The sequence below is a fragment of the Vipera berus genome (assembly GCF_964194415.1).
Source record: "Vipera berus genome assembly, chromosome: 1".
NCBI classification, from domain to species: domain Eukaryota; kingdom Metazoa; phylum Chordata; class Lepidosauria; order Squamata; family Viperidae; genus Vipera; species Vipera berus.
The window spans coordinates 65685271-65709922 of NC_138202.1; the positions used below are offsets into that span (position 1 = coordinate 65685271).

General features: G+C 37.3%; 1 protein-coding gene across 1 annotated transcript in view; it reads right to left on the reverse strand.

Annotated features, from left to right (window-relative positions):
* The window catches only part of FSIP1 (fibrous sheath interacting protein 1), a gene marked incomplete at both ends in the record, with an annotated part of 49743 nt that overhangs the window by 17452 nt on the left and 7639 nt on the right, over positions 1-24652 (reverse strand). The window contains 3 exons of the mRNA XM_081334944.1: positions 13817-13948; positions 17713-17877; positions 23017-23124. Of these exons, the coding sequence (XP_081191070.1) occupies positions 13817-13948; positions 17713-17877; positions 23017-23124 (405 nt within the window). The remainder of the gene's footprint in view (positions 1-13816; positions 13949-17712; positions 17878-23016; positions 23125-24652) is intronic.

The following is a 24652-nucleotide window of genomic DNA, read 5'->3' on the forward strand; positions in this document are numbered from 1 at the left end:
ATTAGAGTTTTATCCTACCTTTATTACTCTATAAATAACTCAAGGCAGCTAACATAATACTCCTTCCTCCTCCTATTTTCCCCAGTGAATTGAGCTGAGAGTGACTGGGCGACCAAAATCACCCAGTTCAATGTCACCAATCACTAAGTCACCATCCCAAGATTGTTTTCAAATGTTGCCTTGAAATGTAATATCCAGATTCCGCTGTACAATTCTACCTATACTCCTGGCAGGATATGCTTGGGAAACTGGAATGGAGGTCTAGATACAATACTATCCAGGCATCACTGTTAGGTGTTCACCAGTACAAGCATGAACAAGGCTGTGACTCACCAAAGCCTTGGACAAATACTTCTAGATATGAGAGCTAAACTAGGCAAGGAACAAAAAACCTGAGAATGGATTGATCCATAATAATAATAATGTGCAAGCCTCAAACACTCCTCCAGCCAAAAAATAAATAACCCATTACAATATGTAGACAGAAGAAAACATTATAGGATTTGAACATGGATCTGCCTTATACATGACTCAAATTTGGTAGCTACTAGTTATGGTTTACTAATATCTCTTCCAATATATGTAGTAAAACTTACAAATAGTTGTATTTTTATTTGTCAGACTTCTACTTCAAATATTGGGATAGCTGGTCAGCTATCAATTTAGGAATTGTTTATTCTTTATTCTCTGCCACTGATACGTTTCTGAGGAGCAGAAAACATGATATAGAATTTATAGCAGTCCTTTAAATCCAGCCTGCTTTTTTCCCATGTCTCCTTCTCCAGAGAGGTCAGCCTTCCTTTTTTCATGTCCCCAAGTCTCATCTGTTGAAGTCTGTTGCAAGTTTGCATATTCTGCATTCCTGCTCTCCTGTCCAGACAATCCTCCTTGCTGTGCTCAGATTCTTCTGCAGCTAACGCAGTCCTGCCAGTTATATCTAATGAGCAGTACCTTGTTCTTGTAAGAAGATGGAGGGATGAAGAGGTCACTCATACTAGATAGCTATAGTTGCTAACCATCTGGGATGCATTACACTGAAATCCTGGTATACATTTTAATAAATAAAAAGGATGAATAAATAAGAATTAAATTGAATGCTACTGATAAGATATGAAAAAAACAGATTCTTGAAACAGCAGGTTGACAAATCACACTGTGCCAAAAAATTGTACTTTCATTTTGAATTGTTTTTTCATAATTTGGACCACCAAGTTATTTCAATTTCAATAGGAATTTTTATTGAAACTGTTACTAAATCAGGCAATGTATGTGTCAGATTTTTGGAACAGGTCTTCTGAGGACTTAACAAAGGATTGCTTTGTTTCATAACAAAGGCCTCTTGTGGAAAATTATTACTAATATTTCTCAAGCAAAACTATAGTGGCCATGGTTGTGCAGTGGTTAAAGTACAGTATTGTAGGCGAACTCTGCCCACAGCCTGGAGTTTGATTCTGACAGAGTTCAAGATTGACTCAGCCTTCCATCCTTCCAAGGTCAGTAAAATGAGGAGCCAGTCTCTCGGGCAATATGCAAATAATGCTTCTACATTGTAAACTGCCCAGAGTGTGCTGTAAAGGTCTATGGGGTGATATATCAGCTTAAATCCTAAGAAACCTAAGTGGTTTACACATATAATAAAATCATCCTCATCCTCATTCTAATCTACGTTTATATTACACATAGCTCTCAGGTTATGACAGCAATTGAGACCTGATATTAGATCAGGACAGTGCTGAAAATATTTTTCTTGTTCTGGTTTCTTTTATAGTGCCAGTCAGTCAGACTTACTTGTACTTGGGGTATTAAATCTATGAAAGAAAAAAAAATCACATATAGAATTACCAATTCAAATTGATATTAGTAATGTTAGAACAAGGGAATGCAAGAGAATTGTGTCTAATTACATTGTTAATTTTGATAAGACAAATTTTGATAGGATTTTTCCAAATGATACGTTCCTATTTATGGTATTGTTGCAAACAATTATGCCTAATATCTGATAAAGAGGCTTTTCCCTCTCTTCAATTTATATAAATGACAGTGATTAGAAAACAGATCTTGTCTGTTTTAGAATCCAAGTTCTAGGACCATTTGGGCCACAAAATTCATCTGAATGCCTTTCCTGAACTTTCTACCAGCTAATGAAGCTCACTCCATTCTGAGTGCTGACTACTTTTATCTGTATTGCCTCCACTGCATTCTATTGAAGCTGTATTTTTATTTTGGCATTTTCACTGGTATAAGATCCAATGGCGGGCATAACACATGGCCATATCTTTTGCTTTAAATACAACAAATAAAGCTCAACATTTAGCTGGTCTCCCTCAGAAGTCTATAAGCAAGGCATGCAATCCATGAAAAAGCCTTCCTCTTCTGTTTGCTGGCTGCACCTGGTATTCAAAGTATGCCGTCTTTGGATTCCATTTAATAATAAACTGTCCATCATAAAATCTTTTAAAGCTATGCTATTTGTGCTAGTAACATTCTTGAGTTTATCATGTTGTATATGAATGGTTTCTTTTTAGTTTGAATGAGAAACAATTTAGTTAATTCCACTGGTGGCTGAGCTCTAGCATTATGAGCAAGGAAAAGGAAATACATGACTGAAGACTTCTTTAAGCCGTATATTCAACAATATTTAAACATGTATATTTCTTATCTTCTCTTAGCTGAAAATCCCCAGTTCTCCTTTGCTCGATTGGTGCCTTTCCCATTGCAGCCCCTTGTCCAATGGAATTATCCAGTCCTTGGGATCCAACAAGCCCACATACTTTTAATCTAGAGAGCATCAAGACCTGGTTCTTCCCCCAGGCCCTGGGATAGGGTGAGATCATAGTAGAATAGGTGGTTACGATACCAGGTTTTTCTGCTTTTCTCTTCTTTGGTTTTATTGCTTTGGGTTAGTTTTATATATATGGTTTTACTGCTGGGCATCCAGACGTTGGTTATAAGATGGGTGGAAATAGAAATATTTTAAATAAATAAATAAATAAATAAATAAATAAACAAACAAATAAAACTTTTTATTAAAGAGAAGATATCGAATATCATTGAAGGTTCCTGGCATCTTTTTATTTTTTTAATCTGAATGAGTCAAAATACTATATTTTATATAGTTTAGAGAGTATGACTCCCTACTTGATAAACAGAAGTGACAAATTTGCAGAGGAAGTTTCATTGTTATGTGACAATCTGTTTCAGGTAGCATATACACAACTTGTCTTCAGTAGCGTAAATATCCAGCAAGAAGAAACTAAAAAGAAGATATAATTTGTTTTAGCTTAGTACTGTAAAATCAGCCAAAAAAACTCTGAGTACATGCATGGTTATCTGCCATGTATACACACCCTTTCTTTGGAACCCAGCCCAAACCTATTACAGTGGTTTATTTAAATAAACTCAATATTCACAGCAAGCTAGCTATTTATTTTACTTTTCAAGCATATTAGCAATCTTATCCAAAGTAAGTAACAACCTTCACTAATGCCAAATACTAAGAACACTGTAAAATATTTAGAAAACAAAGTCAAAGATTTTTAAATGTACTAGAAGAAGAAGCTTTAATTATCTCTCATATGGAGCACATTCTTTTCTTTCAAAATTTCTGAAGATTACCCTCTATCAGTTTTAAAGATCACTAACAGCAACAGTGCTAAGAAAGATCTCTGAGATTTGAAAGGGGAAAGCATGCTAGATGCCACCATGATCTTATTCAAAAAACTAAACTGAGGTGCCAATATTTACTTTTACTTTACTTTACTTTTATTAAATTTGTATACCGCCCTTCTCCCGAAGGACTCAGGGCGGTTAACAGGGCATATATAAATAACAATACAAAAATTAAAAAGGAATTAAACAAGTGCCCAATTAAAAATTACAATAACAATAAAAGACCCATTAAAAACCCTAACGTTCCCCATCAGGCCAGACCAGCTAGTTCAAATAAGTGGGTCTTCAGACCGCGCCGGAAGGAGCGAAGGTCCGATGCCATCCGGAGCTCAACCGGCAGTTGGTTCCATAGCACCGGAGCTCCCACAGAGAAGGCCCTCCCCCTGGGTGCCACCAGTCGACATTCCCTGAGCCTCAACACATACTTGCATTTTATAGGAATTAAGTAGAACATATGGGAGTGTTGTGCACATTGTATGAAAGTTTCTATATTGATATTCCATACTGTATCCAGACAGTAAAATTATAAAAAGCATGTGATTATGTCTGTGAAAAAAGAAAGAAAGAAAGAGAAAGAAAGAAAGAAAGAAAGAAAGAAAGAAAGAAAGAAAGAAAGAAAGAAAGAAAGAAAGAAAGAAAGAAAGAAAAGGCCCTCCCCCTGGGTGCCACCAGTCGACATTCCCTGAGCCTCAACACATACTTGCATTTTATAGGAATTAAGTAGAACATATGGGAGTGTTGTGCACATTGTATGAAAGTTTCTATATTGATATTCCATACTGTATCCAGACAGTAAAATTATAAAAAGCATGTGATTATGTCTGTGAAAAAAGAAAGAAAGAAAGAGAAAGAAAGAAAGAAAGAAAGAAAGAAAGAAAGAAAGAAAGAAAGAAAGAAAGAAAGAAAGAAAGAAAGAAAGAAAGAAAGAAAGAAAGAAAGAAAATGTCTGTAGATACTCAGGCAAAGTAAATCAAGAGAGGAAGTGAACATAACGCTTTTCCTGAACAGTACTTCTACAATCTGTACATGATTGATTGGGATGATTTAAATGTTCTCGCACAAAGCAGATTCCATTCACACAAATGTGAAATATCTCAAAAAAAAAGCCTAAAATAAACTCCCCTTAACATATACGTCCCTTGTCTTCAAAGGAGCAATATAATGAAATATTCAACTGTAATGTGCAATTGAAAATTTATAATTTAAAAAAAGGTTAGAATGGGGAGATGAACCAAAATTCTTGTTGTGTTTATCTGTTTGTCTGTTTGCCCCCTCAGGTTAGCCCAAATAGTCCATTACACCAAACATTTTTGAATCAAGTTATATAAAATTCACTAACCTAAAGAATCTGTCAAAAACTGGGACCCATTACTCCCGTGGAATTGAAATTTCTGCAAAGTTCAAATTAGTTTTGTTCACAAAATTGCAGCTGTTGCAGTGTCTCTGCATTCACTGTAGATCATGATTTCTTGAATTTCCCCAAGCAAAGTCAGTGGGAAAGCTAGCAAGAAGTCAGTAGTCACTCTGAGGTTTTTTGTTTGTCTGTGATTCTGTTTAGATAAGTAAATATTAACTTATTATTGAAGTTGGTTTGCCACTACCATTATTTTTCTATGTACAATATCTATTTTTAGATGATGGACTCTGTAAACTGCTTAGAGAAGGCTGTAGAGCACCATGAAGTGGTATATAAGTCTAAGTGCTATTGCTAGCGCTATGATTATGGACCATCCAATATTGGGGTTAAAAAAAAATCCGCTTAAATTTTAATGTTCATTCTGGTAACATCAAATTCATCTTTTCCACAAAGGATGACCCAACTGGTTGTCTCATTAGGTATAAGATCATGGAATCCGAGGTTCAACTCCATCTTCAATCATGGATACTCAATGGTTGATTTTTTTCTCTCTCAGGTCAACCTACATCACTGGTTTGTACTGCCTGTTTTTGCTGACAAAATTCTATCAGACACATCTTGACAGCATTTAATACTGATGGCCTGTGTAGCCACACAGCACCCTCTTCTTATACATTGGACAAAATAGCCCTTTGCTTCTGCCACCTATTATAACTTTCTTTTAAAAAAATAAAATAGAGCATTTGGTATATTAAAATACATAATTAGAAGGCCAAAACTTTTAATTTGATAGGTTTCTTAGCACTGATGTTTGCACAGCTTCAGTTAAAGCCAACCATCAAACTTCAAGATACACAATTTCTAAAGTATCTGTTTGAAATCATTGGTAAAACAGCAGAAAATGCCAGATTCAAATTTCGAATCCTAGATTGTATCTAGGATTCAGTCAGGATTGCCAAGGATAAATGCTATGCATTTGTTTTATTGCATGTTTTCTTTGAAAGCTAATGGATTACCAGCATATTACCCTTTGCTGGCAAAACAACTAAATCTACACATGACGACTAATTTAATATACAGCAGAAAGAAAGCAGATATCCTATATTTCCTTGGGGAGAACAACATAGTAGGGATCCCATTTTTTCTTGTGAAGGCATCTGAAAACCATACATAATTCTTATAGTTGAAAAGAATTAGGTCAGAGAAAGATATATTTATCTCTAGACTAGTTTCTATATATTCAGTTTTCCAATCTGTACCTTAGCTCAAAGTGACAAAAGTCACAGATTGTACTTATCAGGAGTCTGCATGATGTCACTTGTAAAAATACCCTGTGGTGAAATATGCTGGCCATGTGCAAATGCCTCTCAGAATCAGAATCACTTATCAAAACAGGTGGGAATACTTTAAAATGCCTGCTTTGTCTGTTTTTAATCGGTCTGAAAAGACATTGTGCCATTTGAAATATCCAGAGACAGAGAGCAAAAAAATAAATAAATGAAAGATTAGAATTAATGCTGATGCTTTAAAAATGGAAGAGGAAAAAAGTGAATTTAGTCCAGACCTATTCATGTAACTCCAGACATTTATACTTTGGAATTTTTACTTTATAATTTACAATTTTGTAGGGATGGTAAAAATAAGATAACACCAACTTTGTATGTAAAGTACGTTTAGCACTGTCTGCTTAATACACTCCTTTTTATTGCAGCTTCAACTCTTAGTCTAATATCATACATGGTACAACTTCACAGTAGACAATATGCTTCATTGCTTTATAAAAAAAACTTTACCAGGAAATTCTCTGTCATTGTTTTCAGCTACATTTATTAAAATATTGCAAAAGGCAGCATTTATCATATAAAATTTAAATAGAAATATTTAAATTTAAATTTCAAAAAGGACTGATGAAGACTGAATATTTATTTTGGAGGGTAAAACAATAAGTCAAACATATGCACAGAATTTCAGTGGAAATGTTTATTTGACAGTTTGTGGCTTATGTAGACTAAATTAACTCATTGCAGGGGGCATTTAATTTGCCTTGTTTCTGTAAATGATTAATTAAATTATATTTTAAAATACAGTAGCTCTTGTCGCAATTGGTAGCTAGATTACTTTGTTCCAATAATTAACTTGTAAGCTAAACAAGTTCAGCAAGACACCAAATTGGAACAGAAGAGATTGTTTTATTTTCTTCTATTGTTTAAACTAACATTTCTCAAACTTTTCAAGACTATAGGACACAAACTATTTTTAACAATAAAAAAAACTATGTTAAAAGTAATACAAGGCTTACAGAAATGTTTAATAACTATCTTAGCTTGTCTTTAAGACACTGCCTATAAATCTTAATGGGATATATGAGTATACATTTGAAAGCAACAATATCTGAAGTGAGCTTTGTAACCCAGGATGTCTTAGAGTCGGGATAACGTTCAGTTACACATTTGATCTTGGTTATAAAAGAGCTGAAAATCCACAATCACGCACAAAGGCTTTGTGTATGGTGGTGAGGTTTTGAAGGAAGAAACGGGTGTTTGAAGAAAGAAGTAAACTGAAGGAGGAGTTAACACCTGCTGATTTTGCACATGGCGTCACACCATAAACTTTGTTGCTATCAGCACAATGCATGCAGAAAAGGAGTAGGGTGCAAAGGCAGCTGTTTTCCTCGTTTTGACCTGCCCACCCCTTTGCAGACACCACTGACCCTGACTGTGGATATTAAAGTATTGACGGGCAAATGCTCTGGCTTCTGCAGTCAGAACTTAAGAATCATTAGCCAGTCAACAAAATTAACTTGATATATGGGAGGGGGGCAATTCTTCAAATATGGATACATAGGAAGCTAGATAGTTTAAATATATTCAAGTACGCGCTAAAAATACAGTATATTGATCATAGCCACTTGTCTCTTGCCCCTTGAGATACAGAAATGTTTCTCAATAGCAAATGTGGTCTTCAAGTAAAAATTTTATGGCATCTAGCTTATACAAGAAAGGGAAATAACATTAAAAAACACATACAGTTAAGTCCTTTTATTTTACTATTTCACAGAATTTATTTTAAACAATTATTTGAATAGCAGACGCATAACCTATGCAAGCCGCAGAAAAGCCAGGTTAATTCCAAAATTATTATTAATTCTAATAATAAATAATCGTTGTATTGTTGCAACCATGTGGGGTGGGGTAGGGTTTTTAATGATTTTATTAGGTAATGGATTTTTTAAATGTTGTAAGTCATCCGGAGTCACTTATGTATGAGTTGGATAGCAATATAAATTTGTTAAATAAATAAAATAATAAATAAAATAAATAGCAAATAAAATAAATAGTAAATAAAATAAATAAATAAAACAAATAATAAATATAATAATAAATAAAATAAAGCCTTTGCTCAGTACATTACCAAACTCATTGCAAGTGATGACTATATAACCCTTATCAATCTTAATTTGAAACAAAAGTTTTCTTTGTGTTAAATACTAGAATAAACTCATTAAAAGAATGAAAAAGTACAGATTTGCCCTACCCATCAGATTTTAAGAATTAATTAAAATTTACCCTGGTAAGAATACATAAGGTTTAAATCTTACAAATGCAAGCTACAATACAATGAACTGCTATGAATTAACTTTGGATGGATTAAACTCATTCTTGGAATGTTATTACTGAGTGCATGTTGTAAAGAAGTAATGACCTTTCTGTTTGCACTGTAGCTAAATAACTTCAATTTACTTTTGACCAGAATGAATGGAAAGAAAGGGACAACACTTCAAACTCTGGCATTCTAAACATAATTAGCCTGAATTATGCGTATTTTACTATGCAGAATCTGGTTACTGGCATAAAGGATAATTCTGTATTAAGGTTATTTAACGGCTTAATTTATATGGTAATTAGCACAGTATATTCAAAGTCGATTCTTCCAAACTCAAGATGCCGCAATAATAAAAATTGAAGTGTGTTATAATGTTGCTGAAATGCTAACTAAAAATTTATTTATCTCTTCTTCCAGCTATAAAAACACTAGTTCCTGTTAGGACTAGTGTGGAATTTTAATAGCAGTGCATAGACAGCAATTATGTAACACATGGGTAAAAGAACAGAGTTTCACATCATTTAATAAAACCCTTGAGATTTCCTTAGTTCCAGTTCTCTCACTGGCTAGATTTTATGGTCTGCTGGCTCCATCTGACCTTCAGAATACCCGACTACATCCATAACAAAAGCGGGAAAACATTGGTAGAAACAAATGATATAGATTTGCATTTGATTTATTTGATGAACAAGATATAGTGAATATTTATGATATAATGAAAAGAATTTGCTCAGTGACTTAGTCTTTGTGAATAAATTTGCTTCAATCTATTATTCTTGCAAAGGCAACAGCTTTGAGACCTAAATACATAGTGGAATGCCTACGGACAAGGGTTTCCACTTCACTTCTTTCCTTTCCACAACAGGAGTGTAGCCTTATAATAGATTAATCAAATTTCCTGTAATTTGATAACATGTGTAAAAGTAAAACTATCAAATTACAGGGAATTTGATTAATTACTATATTACTGCTTGCAGTCTCCAACAACAAAATGAACAGATTGAGTGTGGGGAAGGATCAAAGTTAGTGGTCTTAATATTCGTTCATGTACATATATATTGTTTTCTTATTTAATTTACAGTCTCTCTCTCTCTCTCTCTCTCTCTCTCTCTCTCTCTCTCTCTCTCTCTCTCATTTTTAGGCAAGGATATTATAGGCACAAGGGACGCGGTGGCTCAGTGGGTTAGGATGCTGAGCTTGTCAATCAGATGGTCGGCAGTTTGGCAGGTCGAATCCCGAGTGCCACGTAACAGAGTGAGCGCGTTACTTGTCCCAGCTTCTGCCAACCTAGGAGTTCGAAAGCACGTAAAAATGCAAGTAGAAAAATAGGGACCACTACGGTAGGAAGGTAACAGCGTTCTGTGCGCCTTTGGCGTCTAGTCATGCCGGCCACATGACCACGGAGACGTCCTCGGACAAGCGCTGGCTCTTTGGCTTTGAAACAGAGATGAGCACCGGCCCCTAGAGTTGGAAACGACTAGCACCCATGTGCGGGGGAACCTTTACCTTTACCTTATTATAGGCACATTTGTGAACAAGTCCCAAATACAATTGTTTAACTGAGCTTTGTTGTTTGCTTGCAGATGTTTCATTACCAAACTAGGTAACAACATCTATAGAGTGAACTATGTCTGTCATTCCATTATGAGTAACTACTGCCGTTTAAAAAAAATAATGGAATAATTTTGGCCCTAAATACTATCATTTAAAACAAGATTTGGATTTATTTTATCTTTGATTAGCTGTAAAATTCAATTTATTCTACCTGATTATGGATAATAATGCTTACTTTTTGAACAAATTGGGGTATCTTGTGGCTTAATTTTCTGATTCCTTAATTTATGACCAGTGAATTAGCACTTAACCTTAGTTGCACTAAACCAGGGTCTCAAAAGCCCCCAGTCCGTTTACCAGTACTGGGCCGCGGCATGCCAGAAACCATTCCGCGCAAACAAGCAAAGCTCCATCCGCAGTATGCAGGCACTACATGAAACGACACCCCCTCCGGTCCGTGGAAAAACCTTTCTCCACAGAACCAGTCCCTGGTGCCCAAAAGGTTGGGGACCTCTGCACTAAACAATTTGTTCCTAACCAATAACAGAACCTCCTGTTGCATGTAAAAAGAGCAACAGAAAGAGCAGTTATTATAGCTACAGAAGATCTATATGCAAAATCTGACTGTAAAATAACTTCAAAAATGAGATTAAAATAATTTGTTGGCTAATAACTGTTTTCTGCTGCATATTCTTTATAAAAGAAAAAAAACATGAGGGCCACTGCTGACCTTACATAACCTCATGGCACCATGGGATTTCTATGGACTAAGAAAATGAATCAAATTAACTCTGCAAGTTAATGAATTTGGCTTCTGCTCAAAGAATATACTCTGACAATATTTTCACAATATTTCTTTTTGTGCTACAGGATGGGACAGCTTCCCACTGGCAGGAACTGTAAGGTGAAAGAACATAGAAAAAAGAATAACAGTCCCAGAGAAGAGGAAATGAATTGAGCTCAAAACAATCAAGGGTAGATTAAGACTTGATAAGGATGTTGCTTTTCTTTCATTGATTTAAAGCATAATTATTTGGGTTACGATGGTGGTTAAGTCCCTATTATTTTTGTTGTTTTTTTCTTCTGGTCAGCTGTATTATTTTTTATTAATAATGTCTATTTTAACTGAAAGCAACCCAGAGTCACTGTAGATTTGCAAGCCTCAAACCTGATATAATAACATCTATATTTTGTCCTCCTGTCTTTGGCCTTGAATCCTTCCATGCTTTCCCCGACCCCACCCCTTGCAGATGTCAATTTCTCTGCTCATTATAAAAAATACTTTCTTAGTTGAGTTTTAATAATGAGCTCAAGAAGCCATTCTTAGCAAATGCAATGATTTACATGTGTACAGTATGTGCCAATGCTGTCATTTTATATTTGTGCCTTGATGTCTGCAGCAAATAAACAAGGTATAGAATTTGCATAATGAAATAATGCATCTTTGCCTTCTCTTGTCCTCCCGGCAGATGATCCCTCAAAAAGGTCTTGCAAAAAGCTATTAAATGAAATGAGTAATAAAGTAAAATAACTCAAAACTAAATGCAAAAAGCAATTGCAAAACTTGCAGAATGTATATAATGCTGATATGTGCATATGAGGAAAGGAGACTGAAGAAGGCATGGTCCTTAGTATCACAGATATCTCAAGCATCTCTCCATTTTCATCTACACTACACTGGTAAACCTGCCACTAAATAAGCATCATTGTTTTTCTAACCATAATACAACTTTTTTCTTGTATATAAACTGTTCCACTACCTCACATATCTCCTTTGAAAATGAGGGTCAAAAGTACTAAAGAGTTTTCACAGTATAAAGAAATGCCAACCTGGCTCTAGGTTATGCAACAATGCAGGTGGTTTATATGTTTATAATTTAATAAGTGAAGAATAGTTTCTTCCTCCTGAATGTCTTATGGGCATTCTCTCAAGTCAGGAAAAAATGTCTGGTATGCAGTGAAGGAGTGGTAAGTACCTGCTAAGCAAATTCCAAGGAACAATGTTATACTAATCAGACCTTGAAACTGACCTGTGAACATTCATTGTATTTTAATGAATCAGTAGCCCGAAGCATTCCAAAGCATTGGTTATTGCAGACTAAGCCACCAATGTCCAGACTTATATTCCATAAATAGCAAGGCTCGGTGACCGAGTGGGAGAAAGGGAGCAAAGGTCAACAGCAAAAAAGAAATTACAAGCCTGAATTAGTTTTGTTTGGAGGCTTGGCTACTCACTAAACTGACATTACAAAACCGATATAAGCTACTGTATTGCCATTCTAACAAGGAAATTTTTAACCATAAATTTTGATGAAATGGTACCTTGCTCTTTGTTTGCACCAGGGCAAATCCCATGTTATGAGATTAATTTATGTTAAAATGCAAGGTCATCTTAGGCTAGCAATCTACCTCTCAAATATAAAAAGTGAAAGTAGATGTAAATGTAAAAAGTGAAAACAATGACAGGTAAACATTGATTCATTCAATCAATGTCTCTTATTTTCACTTTGGCTTTTCTTACCCTACTTTAAATAAGATAAAGCTTTTTTTTTCTTACAAAAAAATCTCACTGTTCTTTGCATTAACTGAAGGCTCTTGCTGAATAAGAATGCTCCATGGAAATCGTTAATACAGGGATGTAGCATCTTTTCAAGACATTTTTGAGTCTTCCTCCCCCTTCTACTCCCTTCAGTTTTTAAAGCAGGGACATACACTAAGAAATTATTGTTGTTTTTTAGCCTTTCTATTGGTTTATTGGTCTTCCAATATGAAGTTGAAGAAGCAGCACAGAAAAAATATTGACACTTCTGAAATTTGGTGTTAGAGAAGATTTCTGAGAATACCATGAACAGTCCAGAAAACAAACAAATGGATCATCAAAAAAATCAGTCCAGAGTTCTGGGGTGCAAATGACCAGGCTCAAATTATCCTATTTCAGGTACATTATGGAAAGACTTCGCTCTCTGGAGAAGGCTCTAGTGCTGGGAAAAGTGGAAAGAAAGAGAAGATAATGACCAGAAGCAAGGTGGATGGATTCAACTATATTAGTGATGGGTACATTGGAAGACCTGAAGGATCAGGTTAGGAGCAAAAGATTGTGAAGAAAATCAATCTATGTGGTCACTAAAAGTTGACTTCAACCTGAAGATGCATAAATCAATATAATATAGTTTTAGCTGCATACAGTGTGAAGATAGGAAATAAAAAGAAAAGATTTTTTTAAATATCTTTAGAAAGCTGTTTTTAGTAATAAATTGTAATTGATCATACAATCTAATCTGTTTCATTTTATCTTGACATGTTATAGTTATAAATAAGCAGAATACACATTTATTTCTAATCTACGTAGACACTTTGTTATAATTTATCTAATGCTTAGATCACAGGAGTATTGCAACAAAACAATTACTGATTAATCTAATCCAGGGGTGTCAAACTGCCGGCCCATGGGCCGGACACGTCATCCAAAAGCCGTGCCCACCCCATTGCCGGCAATGGCAAAACTCTCCCGATACGTTGCGCGATGTCACATGACATCACGAGTTTGACATATCTGATCTAATTAGTATATGCAATTTTCACTTATGCTTCGTATATAGTATTTTTAAAAATTATAAACTTTAGGAGACTTACACTTTCTTCTAGGTTTTTAAGCTGTTGATTGATTTCTTTAAGCCTGTTTTGTTGATCACGTTCTTCTTTAGTGTCTCTTAAGATCTTTTCACCTGGAATTTTCAGCTTTCTATTTGCATAAGCCAAGGATTCCTTTACAAAAAGAAATAATAATAAAAAGTACTGAATTTTTAAAGGAAAAGGAAGCAATCTCGACCAACCCCTTGTTACTGAAGCATGGTCACCATACATTAAATGCCTTCTACAGATTAGCCTGAGTTCCAGTTCAGTTCTGTGTGCTAAGTAAAATTCATTTGTAAGTCTGGCATTACAATATAATTAGAGTATATATAGTGCTATAGAAAATGTAAAGTTGTCCCATTTCTATTCCAAAATAAAAAGCAAAATTAGTCATGCCAGCAATGATAAAATAATTTAAACCGCTAATTAGAGTATGATCTTTTCTAAACTCCCAATTAAAGTATTAACTTTTCTTGGCAAAATTAGGAACCTATGCATAAATCAGATTTTCAAAAAAATTTCAAAATCTATTGACACACTGAACTGGGGCAGGGGGGATGGTATTAATTGTGTCATGTAAGCAATCTATTATAACAAATTACTCACAACAACCAACCCCCAATAGCCAGACTTTATCCCCAAATAATTCCACAGTAGTAGGAAGCTAAACTAACCCCTTTTGCTAACAGTATCATGCAAAGTATGTACTGAAAGGGTTACCTATCCTTTCCTGTTTCCAAAAATAAGATCCTACCTACAGCAACTCTGTGAAATCAAGCTTCTCAGTTTGTGTGTTTCAAACTACATTGATAGTGTAGTTGAACCAAGGTCCCTACCAAACATTAGCCTATAAAGAAACAGAAGCTAGTCCTTATTTTAAAAGTGTAAACTTTTGAATTAGAAAATCAAGATTTTAATGAGAAAATCAATCTATTAAATGTATTTTACAGGAAAAACACTAAGGTCCTTTGGTAAGTGGAAAATGGAAGACATCAGTCCAACAAATGGATTCCTTTACACCAGCTGCCTGCAATTAGTGCAGGTTCGCATCCCACGAGGCTCAAGGTTGACTCAGCCTTCCATCCTTCCGAGGTAGGTAAAATGAGGACCCAGATTGTTGGGGACAATTAAGCTGACTTTGTAATAATGCCGCTTGGGGTGTGTGTGAAATCCCTAATAAGCAGGCATATACATAGAATGAAGGCTACTGCTAAGCTTGTAAGCCGCCCTGAGTCTTCGGAGAAGGGCGGGATATAAATGGAATTAAAATAAAATAAATAAAATAAATAAAAGCTGGAAGACTATTTTTCAAGTACAAGCTCAAATAAAAAATAAAATCCAGAAATGACAGCCAGAATTCTCCAATCTCTAGGAATAGCAATAGCCCACAAACCCATAGCCACACTTCGCCAGGAACTATCCAGAACCAAAGACAAGATACAGAAGGATGAAAGAAACAGTGTAATTTACAAAATCAACGGTAACAATTGCAACCGATTCTACATGGGACAAACATCACATAAATTAAAAAAACCAGGATCCACGAATACCAGCTGACAGTCAAACTCCACGATCCCAAATCCTTAATTTCTACCCACACTGACACCAAACAGCACCAGTTCAATTGGAGCAACACAAAAATCATCAGCCATGCTACTACCTGCCACACTTGTAGTTCATCAAAGCCTGGCATGCCAGAAGCAACTGCATCAACAGACACATTGACCTACAACTAGCCTATGAACCCCTCAGAATCCAAATCAACCACACAGCCAACCAGAGACAGCACCGACCCTCAACCAACCCATGCAAGCCCCCCCAAACCAGCACTTCATCTCCCAATGACCCTCACCTGATGTAATCTCCCCATCACAAGACCTATCACAAGACTCTCACTTGACACACCCATACCTGACCCATCACAAGACCTTGACCTGATGTGACCTCACTACCACAAGACTTACTGACCACACAAAGCCCTTATAAACAGAAGAACATTGATACTGATATCGCCTAAACTCCGTTGAAGACATTACCTAGCCAGAAACCAAACGTTCAGAAACCAACCCACAAGCTCAGAGAACGAAACTTCACCCTCAAAAAAGAAAAACTTAGCAGGTTTACTTCGAATTTCATTGAGGAGTTATTCTGTAATCAGTGTTTCCCATAACATTTGTAAGAATTATTACATATGTGCATTCAGAATTAATACAAGCTCTGAACTATGTATACATATGCAATAATCTCTTCATTTGCCCTACACTTCAAAAAGTGTGTGACATGAACCTATTCTTATCTGTTGATTATCAGGATTAGAAAACTGAACAAGAGACAAGAAGAATATTCTGCATCATTAGAATGAAAGTTTCAACAAAGTTCAGCTTTTTACTTTCTTTACATCTTCTCACTTGATGCTATGACATCTTTTATATCTTCAGTCAGTATTCGGCAAATATGAATGATCAAAGTTGGAAGCTGGATGGCTTTTCAAAATTTGCCAAAAAACCCCCACAATTTAAATCTTAACTAAAACTGTACATTTATTACATAAGGCATACTTTTCTTTCAATATTGTGCAGTTTAAGCCAAACCACTGAATAGAATTTAAACTATTTAGAGTTGATGAACCACAGAAAAATTGTTAGTAGCATTTCTAGAACAGAGTCAACAGATATGCCAGTGAAACCAATGTTTTTCCAACTGTCTAGGTTTACCGTTATTAGCTTGTTGAAATAATGAATGCATTTACAGTACATATCATATGAAGCCATGATTTGTTGGACCTAGTTTTGTTAAATAAATCACAAACAGATGGATTCACCCAACATAACTCATTACTCATCTTATAAACAGGTTCGGACTCAAATCAGAGCAGTCCTCAGAGGTATCCGCAGGAGGTAAGGAGCAGGGGCAAATAACAAAAGGAGTGTTGTACTATCACAATGCAAGTTCTTTAAGCACAAAATGGTATTGAATATTAAGTTCATAGAACACTGTCTTCTGTATATTTCCTATATTATGATGAGTAGTCCATAGTATTACAGAAATATATAATCCTACATGTTAAATTGTTAATTAAATCCTTTCCTTACAAAGCTTATGAACTTTTGAGATTGTATAAAACCAGGGGGTCTTGGTCCATGGTTTGAAAACGTAGAACATAATGCTTCACCAAAAAAAAAGAAAAACATTACAAACACCTGAAATCTTTTAAGGAACAGACTGGAATATTCCCACATCCCCAAACTACTTGCTTCCACCTTTTGCTGATTTTGCTGGATTTCACCAATCCTAATTCTGTAAGTGACCTATACTCTTGGGTTCATTAGGAAATACAGAGTATCGAGAAGAAATCTGTATTTTTCTGGGCTTCTGGGATATTGGCATAATGGCACGGCAAAATAAAAGTGATCTAAGAAGATAAAGCAGCAAACGTCCATACTAGAGAGAGAAATTTATTCAGGGAATGGGAGGAAGGAATCAAAATATTCACAGCAGCTGGGAAAAGATCTCTATTTTGGACTGGCTCAGAATTAATAAATAAATCTGGAGGAGGAGAACTGAAGAAAAACAAGGAAGGATTCCCCCAATTATTAGAAATGAAGTGCCTTGGGGGGGGAGAACTAAGAAAGATTATTGATGTCTGCTGAGTTATATTAGGAGTTTCTTTTAAGGACCAGATGAAAGTGGTTGAAGAGTACAAATCTCAGACTTCCCAGTCCACAACCTCATTTCCTTAATATAACTCTTTATGAGAAACATACTTTCCTGTCTGATTGAATCTATTACAGAATGTATATCAATTAAAAGAGATTAAATGCCAATATTGTCAAAAGAATAATAATTTTTAAAAGTATAATATTGTCACAGCAAGGCATCCTCTAGCTATTCTGTACCTGATAAATTTTACTGGAAGCTTTTGAACAGGAACCATGAAATACAGACAAATCTCCATCAGATATTATTATTTTGAGTTTAGCATCGATTTCCGCAAGGTGATGATATTCCATTGGTTCGGGTGTATATCCTTCACCTGGTACTAATATTTCAGTTGTTTCTTCCTATTAAAATAAAATGAAATAATTATTTTCCCCCTCAAATTACAGAACTAAGACAAAAAATAACTTCTAACTTAAGAATAGAATATATGATATATTACAAGGGAAATATTGTCTTTAGGAAAAAAGTGCAGAATCAGAACCAATCCTGTATACATATTAAAGCACCAGTTTCACAGCTAGGACTGATTACCAATAATACACAAAGGGTAAGTGCAATGTTCAGAAAATCACTTTCTCAAGCAAATGACTAAATTCGTAACTTTAGTACATTGATTTCCAGACAAATGCATAATATGTTCTAATAGTAGGATAAATAATTGAAATATTTTAGGGAAGGGATTGATAAGTCCTAACTGATCTTTGGAGTCTTCTTTCCCTTAATTTGGTTATTTACTTGCAGACTCTTCATTATGTTTAATATTCTCTTTTATTAGTAACTGATCTTACCCTGTCTATGAAAAAAAATGATTTTTTCCTTGATAAAATGGGATAAAATGTTTGGTTGCAACATACAAATGTAACAGTGCAAGAACATGTGGTTCAAAAGACTGAAATTCATCTGTTATAAACTTAGAGAATTTCTATAAAATGATGTATCATTGATATAATCACTGGAAAAAATATCTAGAATGTATCAAGGTACTTCAAATTTATGTTGGAAATATAAACGAGAAGAAATTTAGTATAATTGGTGAATATACAAAAAGCCAGAAAATATTGGACTCAAATACTGAAGATTTGAAAGATTAATATACAACTGAAACCAGAAGTTTTTCTTTTGTGTTTGATGAACAAATAACTAAAAAGAACCATGGGAATTTTGTTTTTATATATGATAACTCTACTGACATTATTATATGCACAAAGATTGAGAGATCTGATGTTATCCACAGTGGAAGAATTGACAGTGAAGATGACAGAACTTGCTGAGATGGCAAAACTGATTACAGAAAGGACACTGTTTAAATTGAATTGTGACTGGAAACTCCTTATTGACTTTTTGTAGAAAATAGAAATTAATAAAATTATATTTGGTTACGATTATTAGAAAAATAATTATATAAAAATGCATGTCATGCTGTACCTAGAGTAGGAGGTTAATGTACTTTTATATGTATAACTGCTATATAAGAAAATCAGAAGTTATTTCTTTATACTTTTTTCTCCTTTTTTGTTTTTCTTGCACATTTAGCTTTGTCTTTTTCCTATCTCTTTTTTTTCTTCTCTTTCTTCTAAACATTAGTTCTTGTTAGCGTTTATCTTTTTCCTTCAAATTTTTAATAAAGTGATATGAAAATGAATATGTATTTCTGTTGACAATCCATACTCTGATAAATCAGAGCATGCATTTCCATTATGTATTAAAGTCATATGCACTTTAAATGAATTGTAGTTTTGGAAAAGTGGAAGACTGTTATGTCCTCTAATGAGTTCTTGGGACTTTTTAAAATATTAACAAAAAAGTCTCCAATGCTGCATTTCCAAATTACAAGCGCACCCCCTACTGGCATATAAATACATAGCATACATAGAATGACCCAGATTACTCAGGAAATTCTACATGTCTTCAGCTGGGAACAGCGGTTGCTTCTTCACAAATCTAAATTGTTGAAGTGATGATCTTAAAAGAGATGTTTGGACCATCAATGTCATGTAGAAATCAAATATCACATCTGCCACAAGAGCATTCAGGCAATTATGTATACAGAACAAGCTGTATAACTTTTTTGATAATGTTCGATCAATAGGTGAACACAATAAAGTAACTCCACATGTCAGTGTTGGTTCCTTTGGCCTTACATTAATCTTGCCAGACTCAAGACAACAATCTGCATAACTACTAGATATACTTTGTGAATAACTAGGGAGGGTCTACCTTCGTCCTTTTCCTGCGTATCAAACACTCCAAGCTTTTCTATTTCTGCTTTCTAGGAAAGGGCCCTTTCCTCCTGTGTGTACATTCTGCCACAGATATATCCACTGACTAGAACTTCTATCCCCCACTGGATCACACTCATAATCAATGATTGATTTATCTGAGCAAGTTGTACTAGAATGAGTCTCTGGCTTATGTCCCATGAAAGATGCGTACCAATCCCAGATTCACTTACCGTATTTTCCGGCGTATAAGACAACTTTTGAACCCCTGAAAATCACCTCAAAATTTGGGGGGTCGTCTTATACGCCGGGTCGTCTTATACGCCGGAAAAAAAAACACCTTCGGATCTTTTTTCTGCTGGGCGGTGGGATCGCTGGGTGAATGGAGGCAGGCGATGGCGACCCGTGGTTAAGCGGCCGACGGCGAACGGCGAACGGGTGATGGAGGGCAAACTCTCGTCAGCTTCTGGGGCGGCTACTGCAGCTGCTGCCGTTGCTTTCTCTAGGACTGGCCGTGCTAGCGCCTCCAATGCTGGCTGACAGGTCCCTGATGAGAGGAGCGGGACTAGCCCGCGCCCGTCGTCTCGGGCAGCTGCTGCCGGGGGTGACTTTGTCGTCCTTCCCCAGCGACAGGAAGTTTTCTTCATTCCAGATGTTTATTTGAAGGCACGTGTTCGAGACAGGCATACAAAGCCCCGGGCGGTCCGAAGCGGCCCGAGGCGAGGCGGCGGGGCGGGCCGCAGTCCAGGGGAGCCCCTCGGCTTCAGTTCCCCGGGAGAGCCGCTCCTTCGCGCAGGTGCTCGCGCACCACCTGGTCCAGCACGGCGTGGACGTCCCTGCAGGCCTTGCGGGCGGCCTCGGCCAGGCGCTCCAGGTGGTCCTCGTGCAGCCGGCTGTTCATCTCCAGCAGGGCGATCTGGTCGGCCTTGGGCAGCAGCACCAGCGCCAGCTGTGGGCCCCCGGCCGCCTCCTCGATGTAGTTCAGGTCGGCCAGCGGGCTGTCCTCCATGAAGCCCGCGGAACTGGCGCAGACGTAGTCCGGCGGCGCCTTGCCCCAAAAGCCGCGCACCTCGTGGGGCCCGTAGACAACGGCCAGTGCCTTGGTGTTGCCCTGCTCCAGGTAGGCGGAGCCGTCGGCCTGCACGAAGACGCCCATACGGGCGCGGATCTGCCGGAGCTCGCCGGTGCGCCGCCCGTCCACGCGGTAGCCCTGCTCGGACAGCAGCTCCAGCCCCGCCATTCCCGCCCGGCGCTTCCCGGCCTGCCCCGACAGGAAGTTTTCTTGAGTCCCTTGCCGCCGCCAGCGTGGTGAGTCTGCCAATCAATCTTCGGGTTTTGGGCGGCGGGAGGGTGGGGGGAAAGAGAGATGGAGCGCCTCTTGTCTGCAGCCCCTTGCCCGGAACTGAGAGCAGCAGCGCACCAGGCGAGAGAGCTCAGAGAAAAGAAGGCGAGGCGCCCATTTGGCGGGGAAGGAGCAAAGCTGGGCAAATCACAGAGCAGGCGGAGCAGAGAAACATTACAGGGGAAAAGGGGGCAGGGTTTAAAAGGCAAGGCGGGCAGGACGTGGAGACGTTCTGCAGTTAGAAGTAACGAAGGAGCCTCCGGGTGCTTTCTGGATCGGATTGTGCAAACTGAGCGTGCCGCTACAGTCCTCGTGTTTCCCAGGGTTGCCTGTTGTGCCAGAGGTATTCCCTGTAGCCCCACATTCTTTAGCTCCCCACTTTCCTTAATTCGGGCGAATTTTGTGCTCCGTGGAGAAACATTAATACGCAAATGCCGTTTGTTTAACCGCGCAAAACTCGGGGCAAACCTTGGTATTTGGGAACGGAAAGGCTTAAGCCTTTTCATTTCTGTTTTATGCACGGGCTGGGAGGGTCACGAAGTTTACCTCTTTTATTTATTAACGAGTTGTTAATATGCAGATTGTGTGCCAGGAAGTGAAATATTGAGTTATTAGCCCAAACCCTATAATTTAACATGAAAAGTAGGGGGTCGTCTTATACGCCGGGTCGCCTTATACGCCGGAAAATACGGTAAGTTGTAATGAAGGTCAGTTATCACCCACCCTTAGCTCCATTCTCATAACCAACAATAATTTATTTTTATGTTATTTATTTATTTTAATTCCATTTATATCCCGCCCTTCTCCAAAGACTCAGGGCGGCTTACAAGCTTAGCAGTAGCCTTCATTCTATGTATATGCCTGCTTATTAGGGTTTTCACACACACACACCAAGCGGCATTATTACAAAGTCAGCTTATTGCCCCCAACAATCTGGGTCCTCATTTTACCTACCTCGGAAGGATGGAAGGCTGAGTCAACCTTGAGCCTGGTGGGATGCGAACCTGCAATAATTGCAGGCAGCTGGTGTTACTTAAGGAGGCATTAGCCCACTGCTCCACCAATAATAGTTAGTAGGTTCTTTCCTCCTGGCTCTGAGACTCTAAGTAGGCCTCTACATAGATGAAGATGATGCCTGGATGACAAAAGTTTAGGTGTAGAGAGGACTCTTCTCTGCTTCATGCCATTTCCCACATGAACTCAGAAGCTAGGATACTTGCTTGTTACAGGAAAATTGGATGTTATCTGAATAGAACTACATAAGGCAGGTAAACGCAAAGGTACATGATTACATGCATATTGCTGAGGTCTGTGTATAGGCACTGGATACTATGAGCATGATATTTAAAGGGTACCAATATAATGCTGATTTGAGCTGAACCGCCCTTGTGAACCGCCCTGAGTCCTACGGGAGAAGGGCGGTATATAAGTCTAATAAAATAAATAAATAAATTTGTTGTGTTTGTAAATGCAATGTATGCATGCTTTTGTATCTTGCTGATGTTAAACTTCCGGATGCCTTTAAAAGTGAAGAAAATTTCCATTGTTTCCAAAGGTTGGAGCACATTTTGATTTTCATTCTGACAGAAGAAGGAAAACAAATTAAAGTTTTATTCCTTTGCAACACAGCAGATTTGGAACATTCACTGCAAAGCACTTTGCTCCAAACGTAAAATAAAATATGTTTCCATTTTCTTTAACTCCTATAATCTCCTGAGGTACCATAAATGGCCCTAAATCATATAGAGAATTTCATGATCAATTGAAGACCTGAATGTGGATCACCAATCCTGGGCTAATACCTTCTCCACAATACCATATTAGTTTTTTTCATTTTGGCAGCAGAAGCCCAAGAAGATGGCACTACAGTGAATTATTTGGCTTGCACAGAGCTTTGAATCAATATTATTAGTTCATACCTCAGCTTGAAGTTGATTACTATCATTTTCTGTATCTTTCAGTAATTCGGATAGTCTCTGTCTTTCTTCATCTAGCATAACAACTTCACTTGATGAATCTTTGGCCAGCTGCATAAAGAGGAAAGCAATTTGGAAATTGATAAGTTTTGTGACATCAATAATACTCTTTTGAAAATCAGTAAGGATTAGAGTTGTGCATGCTTCATGGATATGGATAAAAGATGTGCTTTCGATCTTGCACATCTCTCTGCTAATTCAATAAAGCAACAGGCTTTTTTCGGATTTCTGACCAAGACAGAAGAAAGAGGCTGCAACTTTAAGGGGTGATTCCTTAAACAGTAGCATCTTTTTTTTCAGATTGATAAGGAACTGTGGAAAAAATGGCTACATACAGTAAATGAATATTGTAGAGGTGCTGCCCTTGATAGGCTCCAAAGCATTTCTTCCAAATCATTTTTGAACCAAGCACATTCTGAATAAAGAAGGAAGAGGACTAGCTATGCATGTAAAATACATGTAGTCCTAGATTATCAGCCACATTTGGGACTTCCAAATTGATCACTAAGTGAAGCAGCTGCTAAGTGGAAAATCACATGATCATAACTGAGCTTTCTGTCGAAGCTGACAAGAGTAACCAGTTTCATACCATCAGCTTTTGTTGGCCTCCTAACTGATCTCCTGCCCTATAAAACGCTCAATGCAGTGCCTGATAATAAACAAGAAGGAAATTAATATTTGTATTCACAATCACTGGAGAGAAAGAGATTAGAAAAGAGTAATCACATCAAAAGCAATGCACTGATGTCAGCAGTCAGTTGGCAAACTGCCTGTGTATTCACCATTGTATGCCTCTTTACTGTACTCTCCTCTAATCCCTTCAACTGCAATCTCTCTGTTCTGCTGGAGGATGGGGGGCAGAGGAGAGATTGCCCCCAGAAATTACTTGGCAGGGTCATTTTTTTCCAAGGACAGTGAGGGGAGAAAAGGGGTTACATTTGGTACATGGGAAGAGAAGGAGGGCAGAAAAGCACTGGAATGATTTTTTTTTATTATTGAAAAGTTTTAACATACAATTTTCCTTTAAAACCCCCCCTCCCCCTCCCTTCTCCCTCCCCCCCTACCTCTCCCCCCTCCCCCCCTCCCCCCCCGACTTCCCAGAGCTAAATACAAGGTATATTGGTGGCCATCAATTACTTTCCCAATGGGCGCTGCACCATGATGGAGCTCAGGGTTAGAAGAGAATAAACAGGCATACAATGGCTGCTGAATACCTCAATGTTTCTGAGAGTTTTATCAGCACATTATTTTTCATGTCTATTCCCCATTGTGTGCCTGTTTACTCTCTTCTAATCTCTTCTTCTCCAATCTCCCCATTTTGCAAAGGTAAAAAAAACAACAACAGGTCAGACGCAAGACAATATATATTAATTGTAACAGAGTTCACATGACTAGGGGAGGCTGAGAATGTCATAAATGTTCATAAATTGTTCATAAATTTATTTTTAGCACTGTTGTAACTTTGAATGATTGCTGAATGAGTAGTCGATAAGCTGGACTACCTTTACACTTAAGTTGGCACTACCTGTGCCAGATGCTACATAAATTCCATAGAAATCTTTTGGCAGCATGGCTTCCA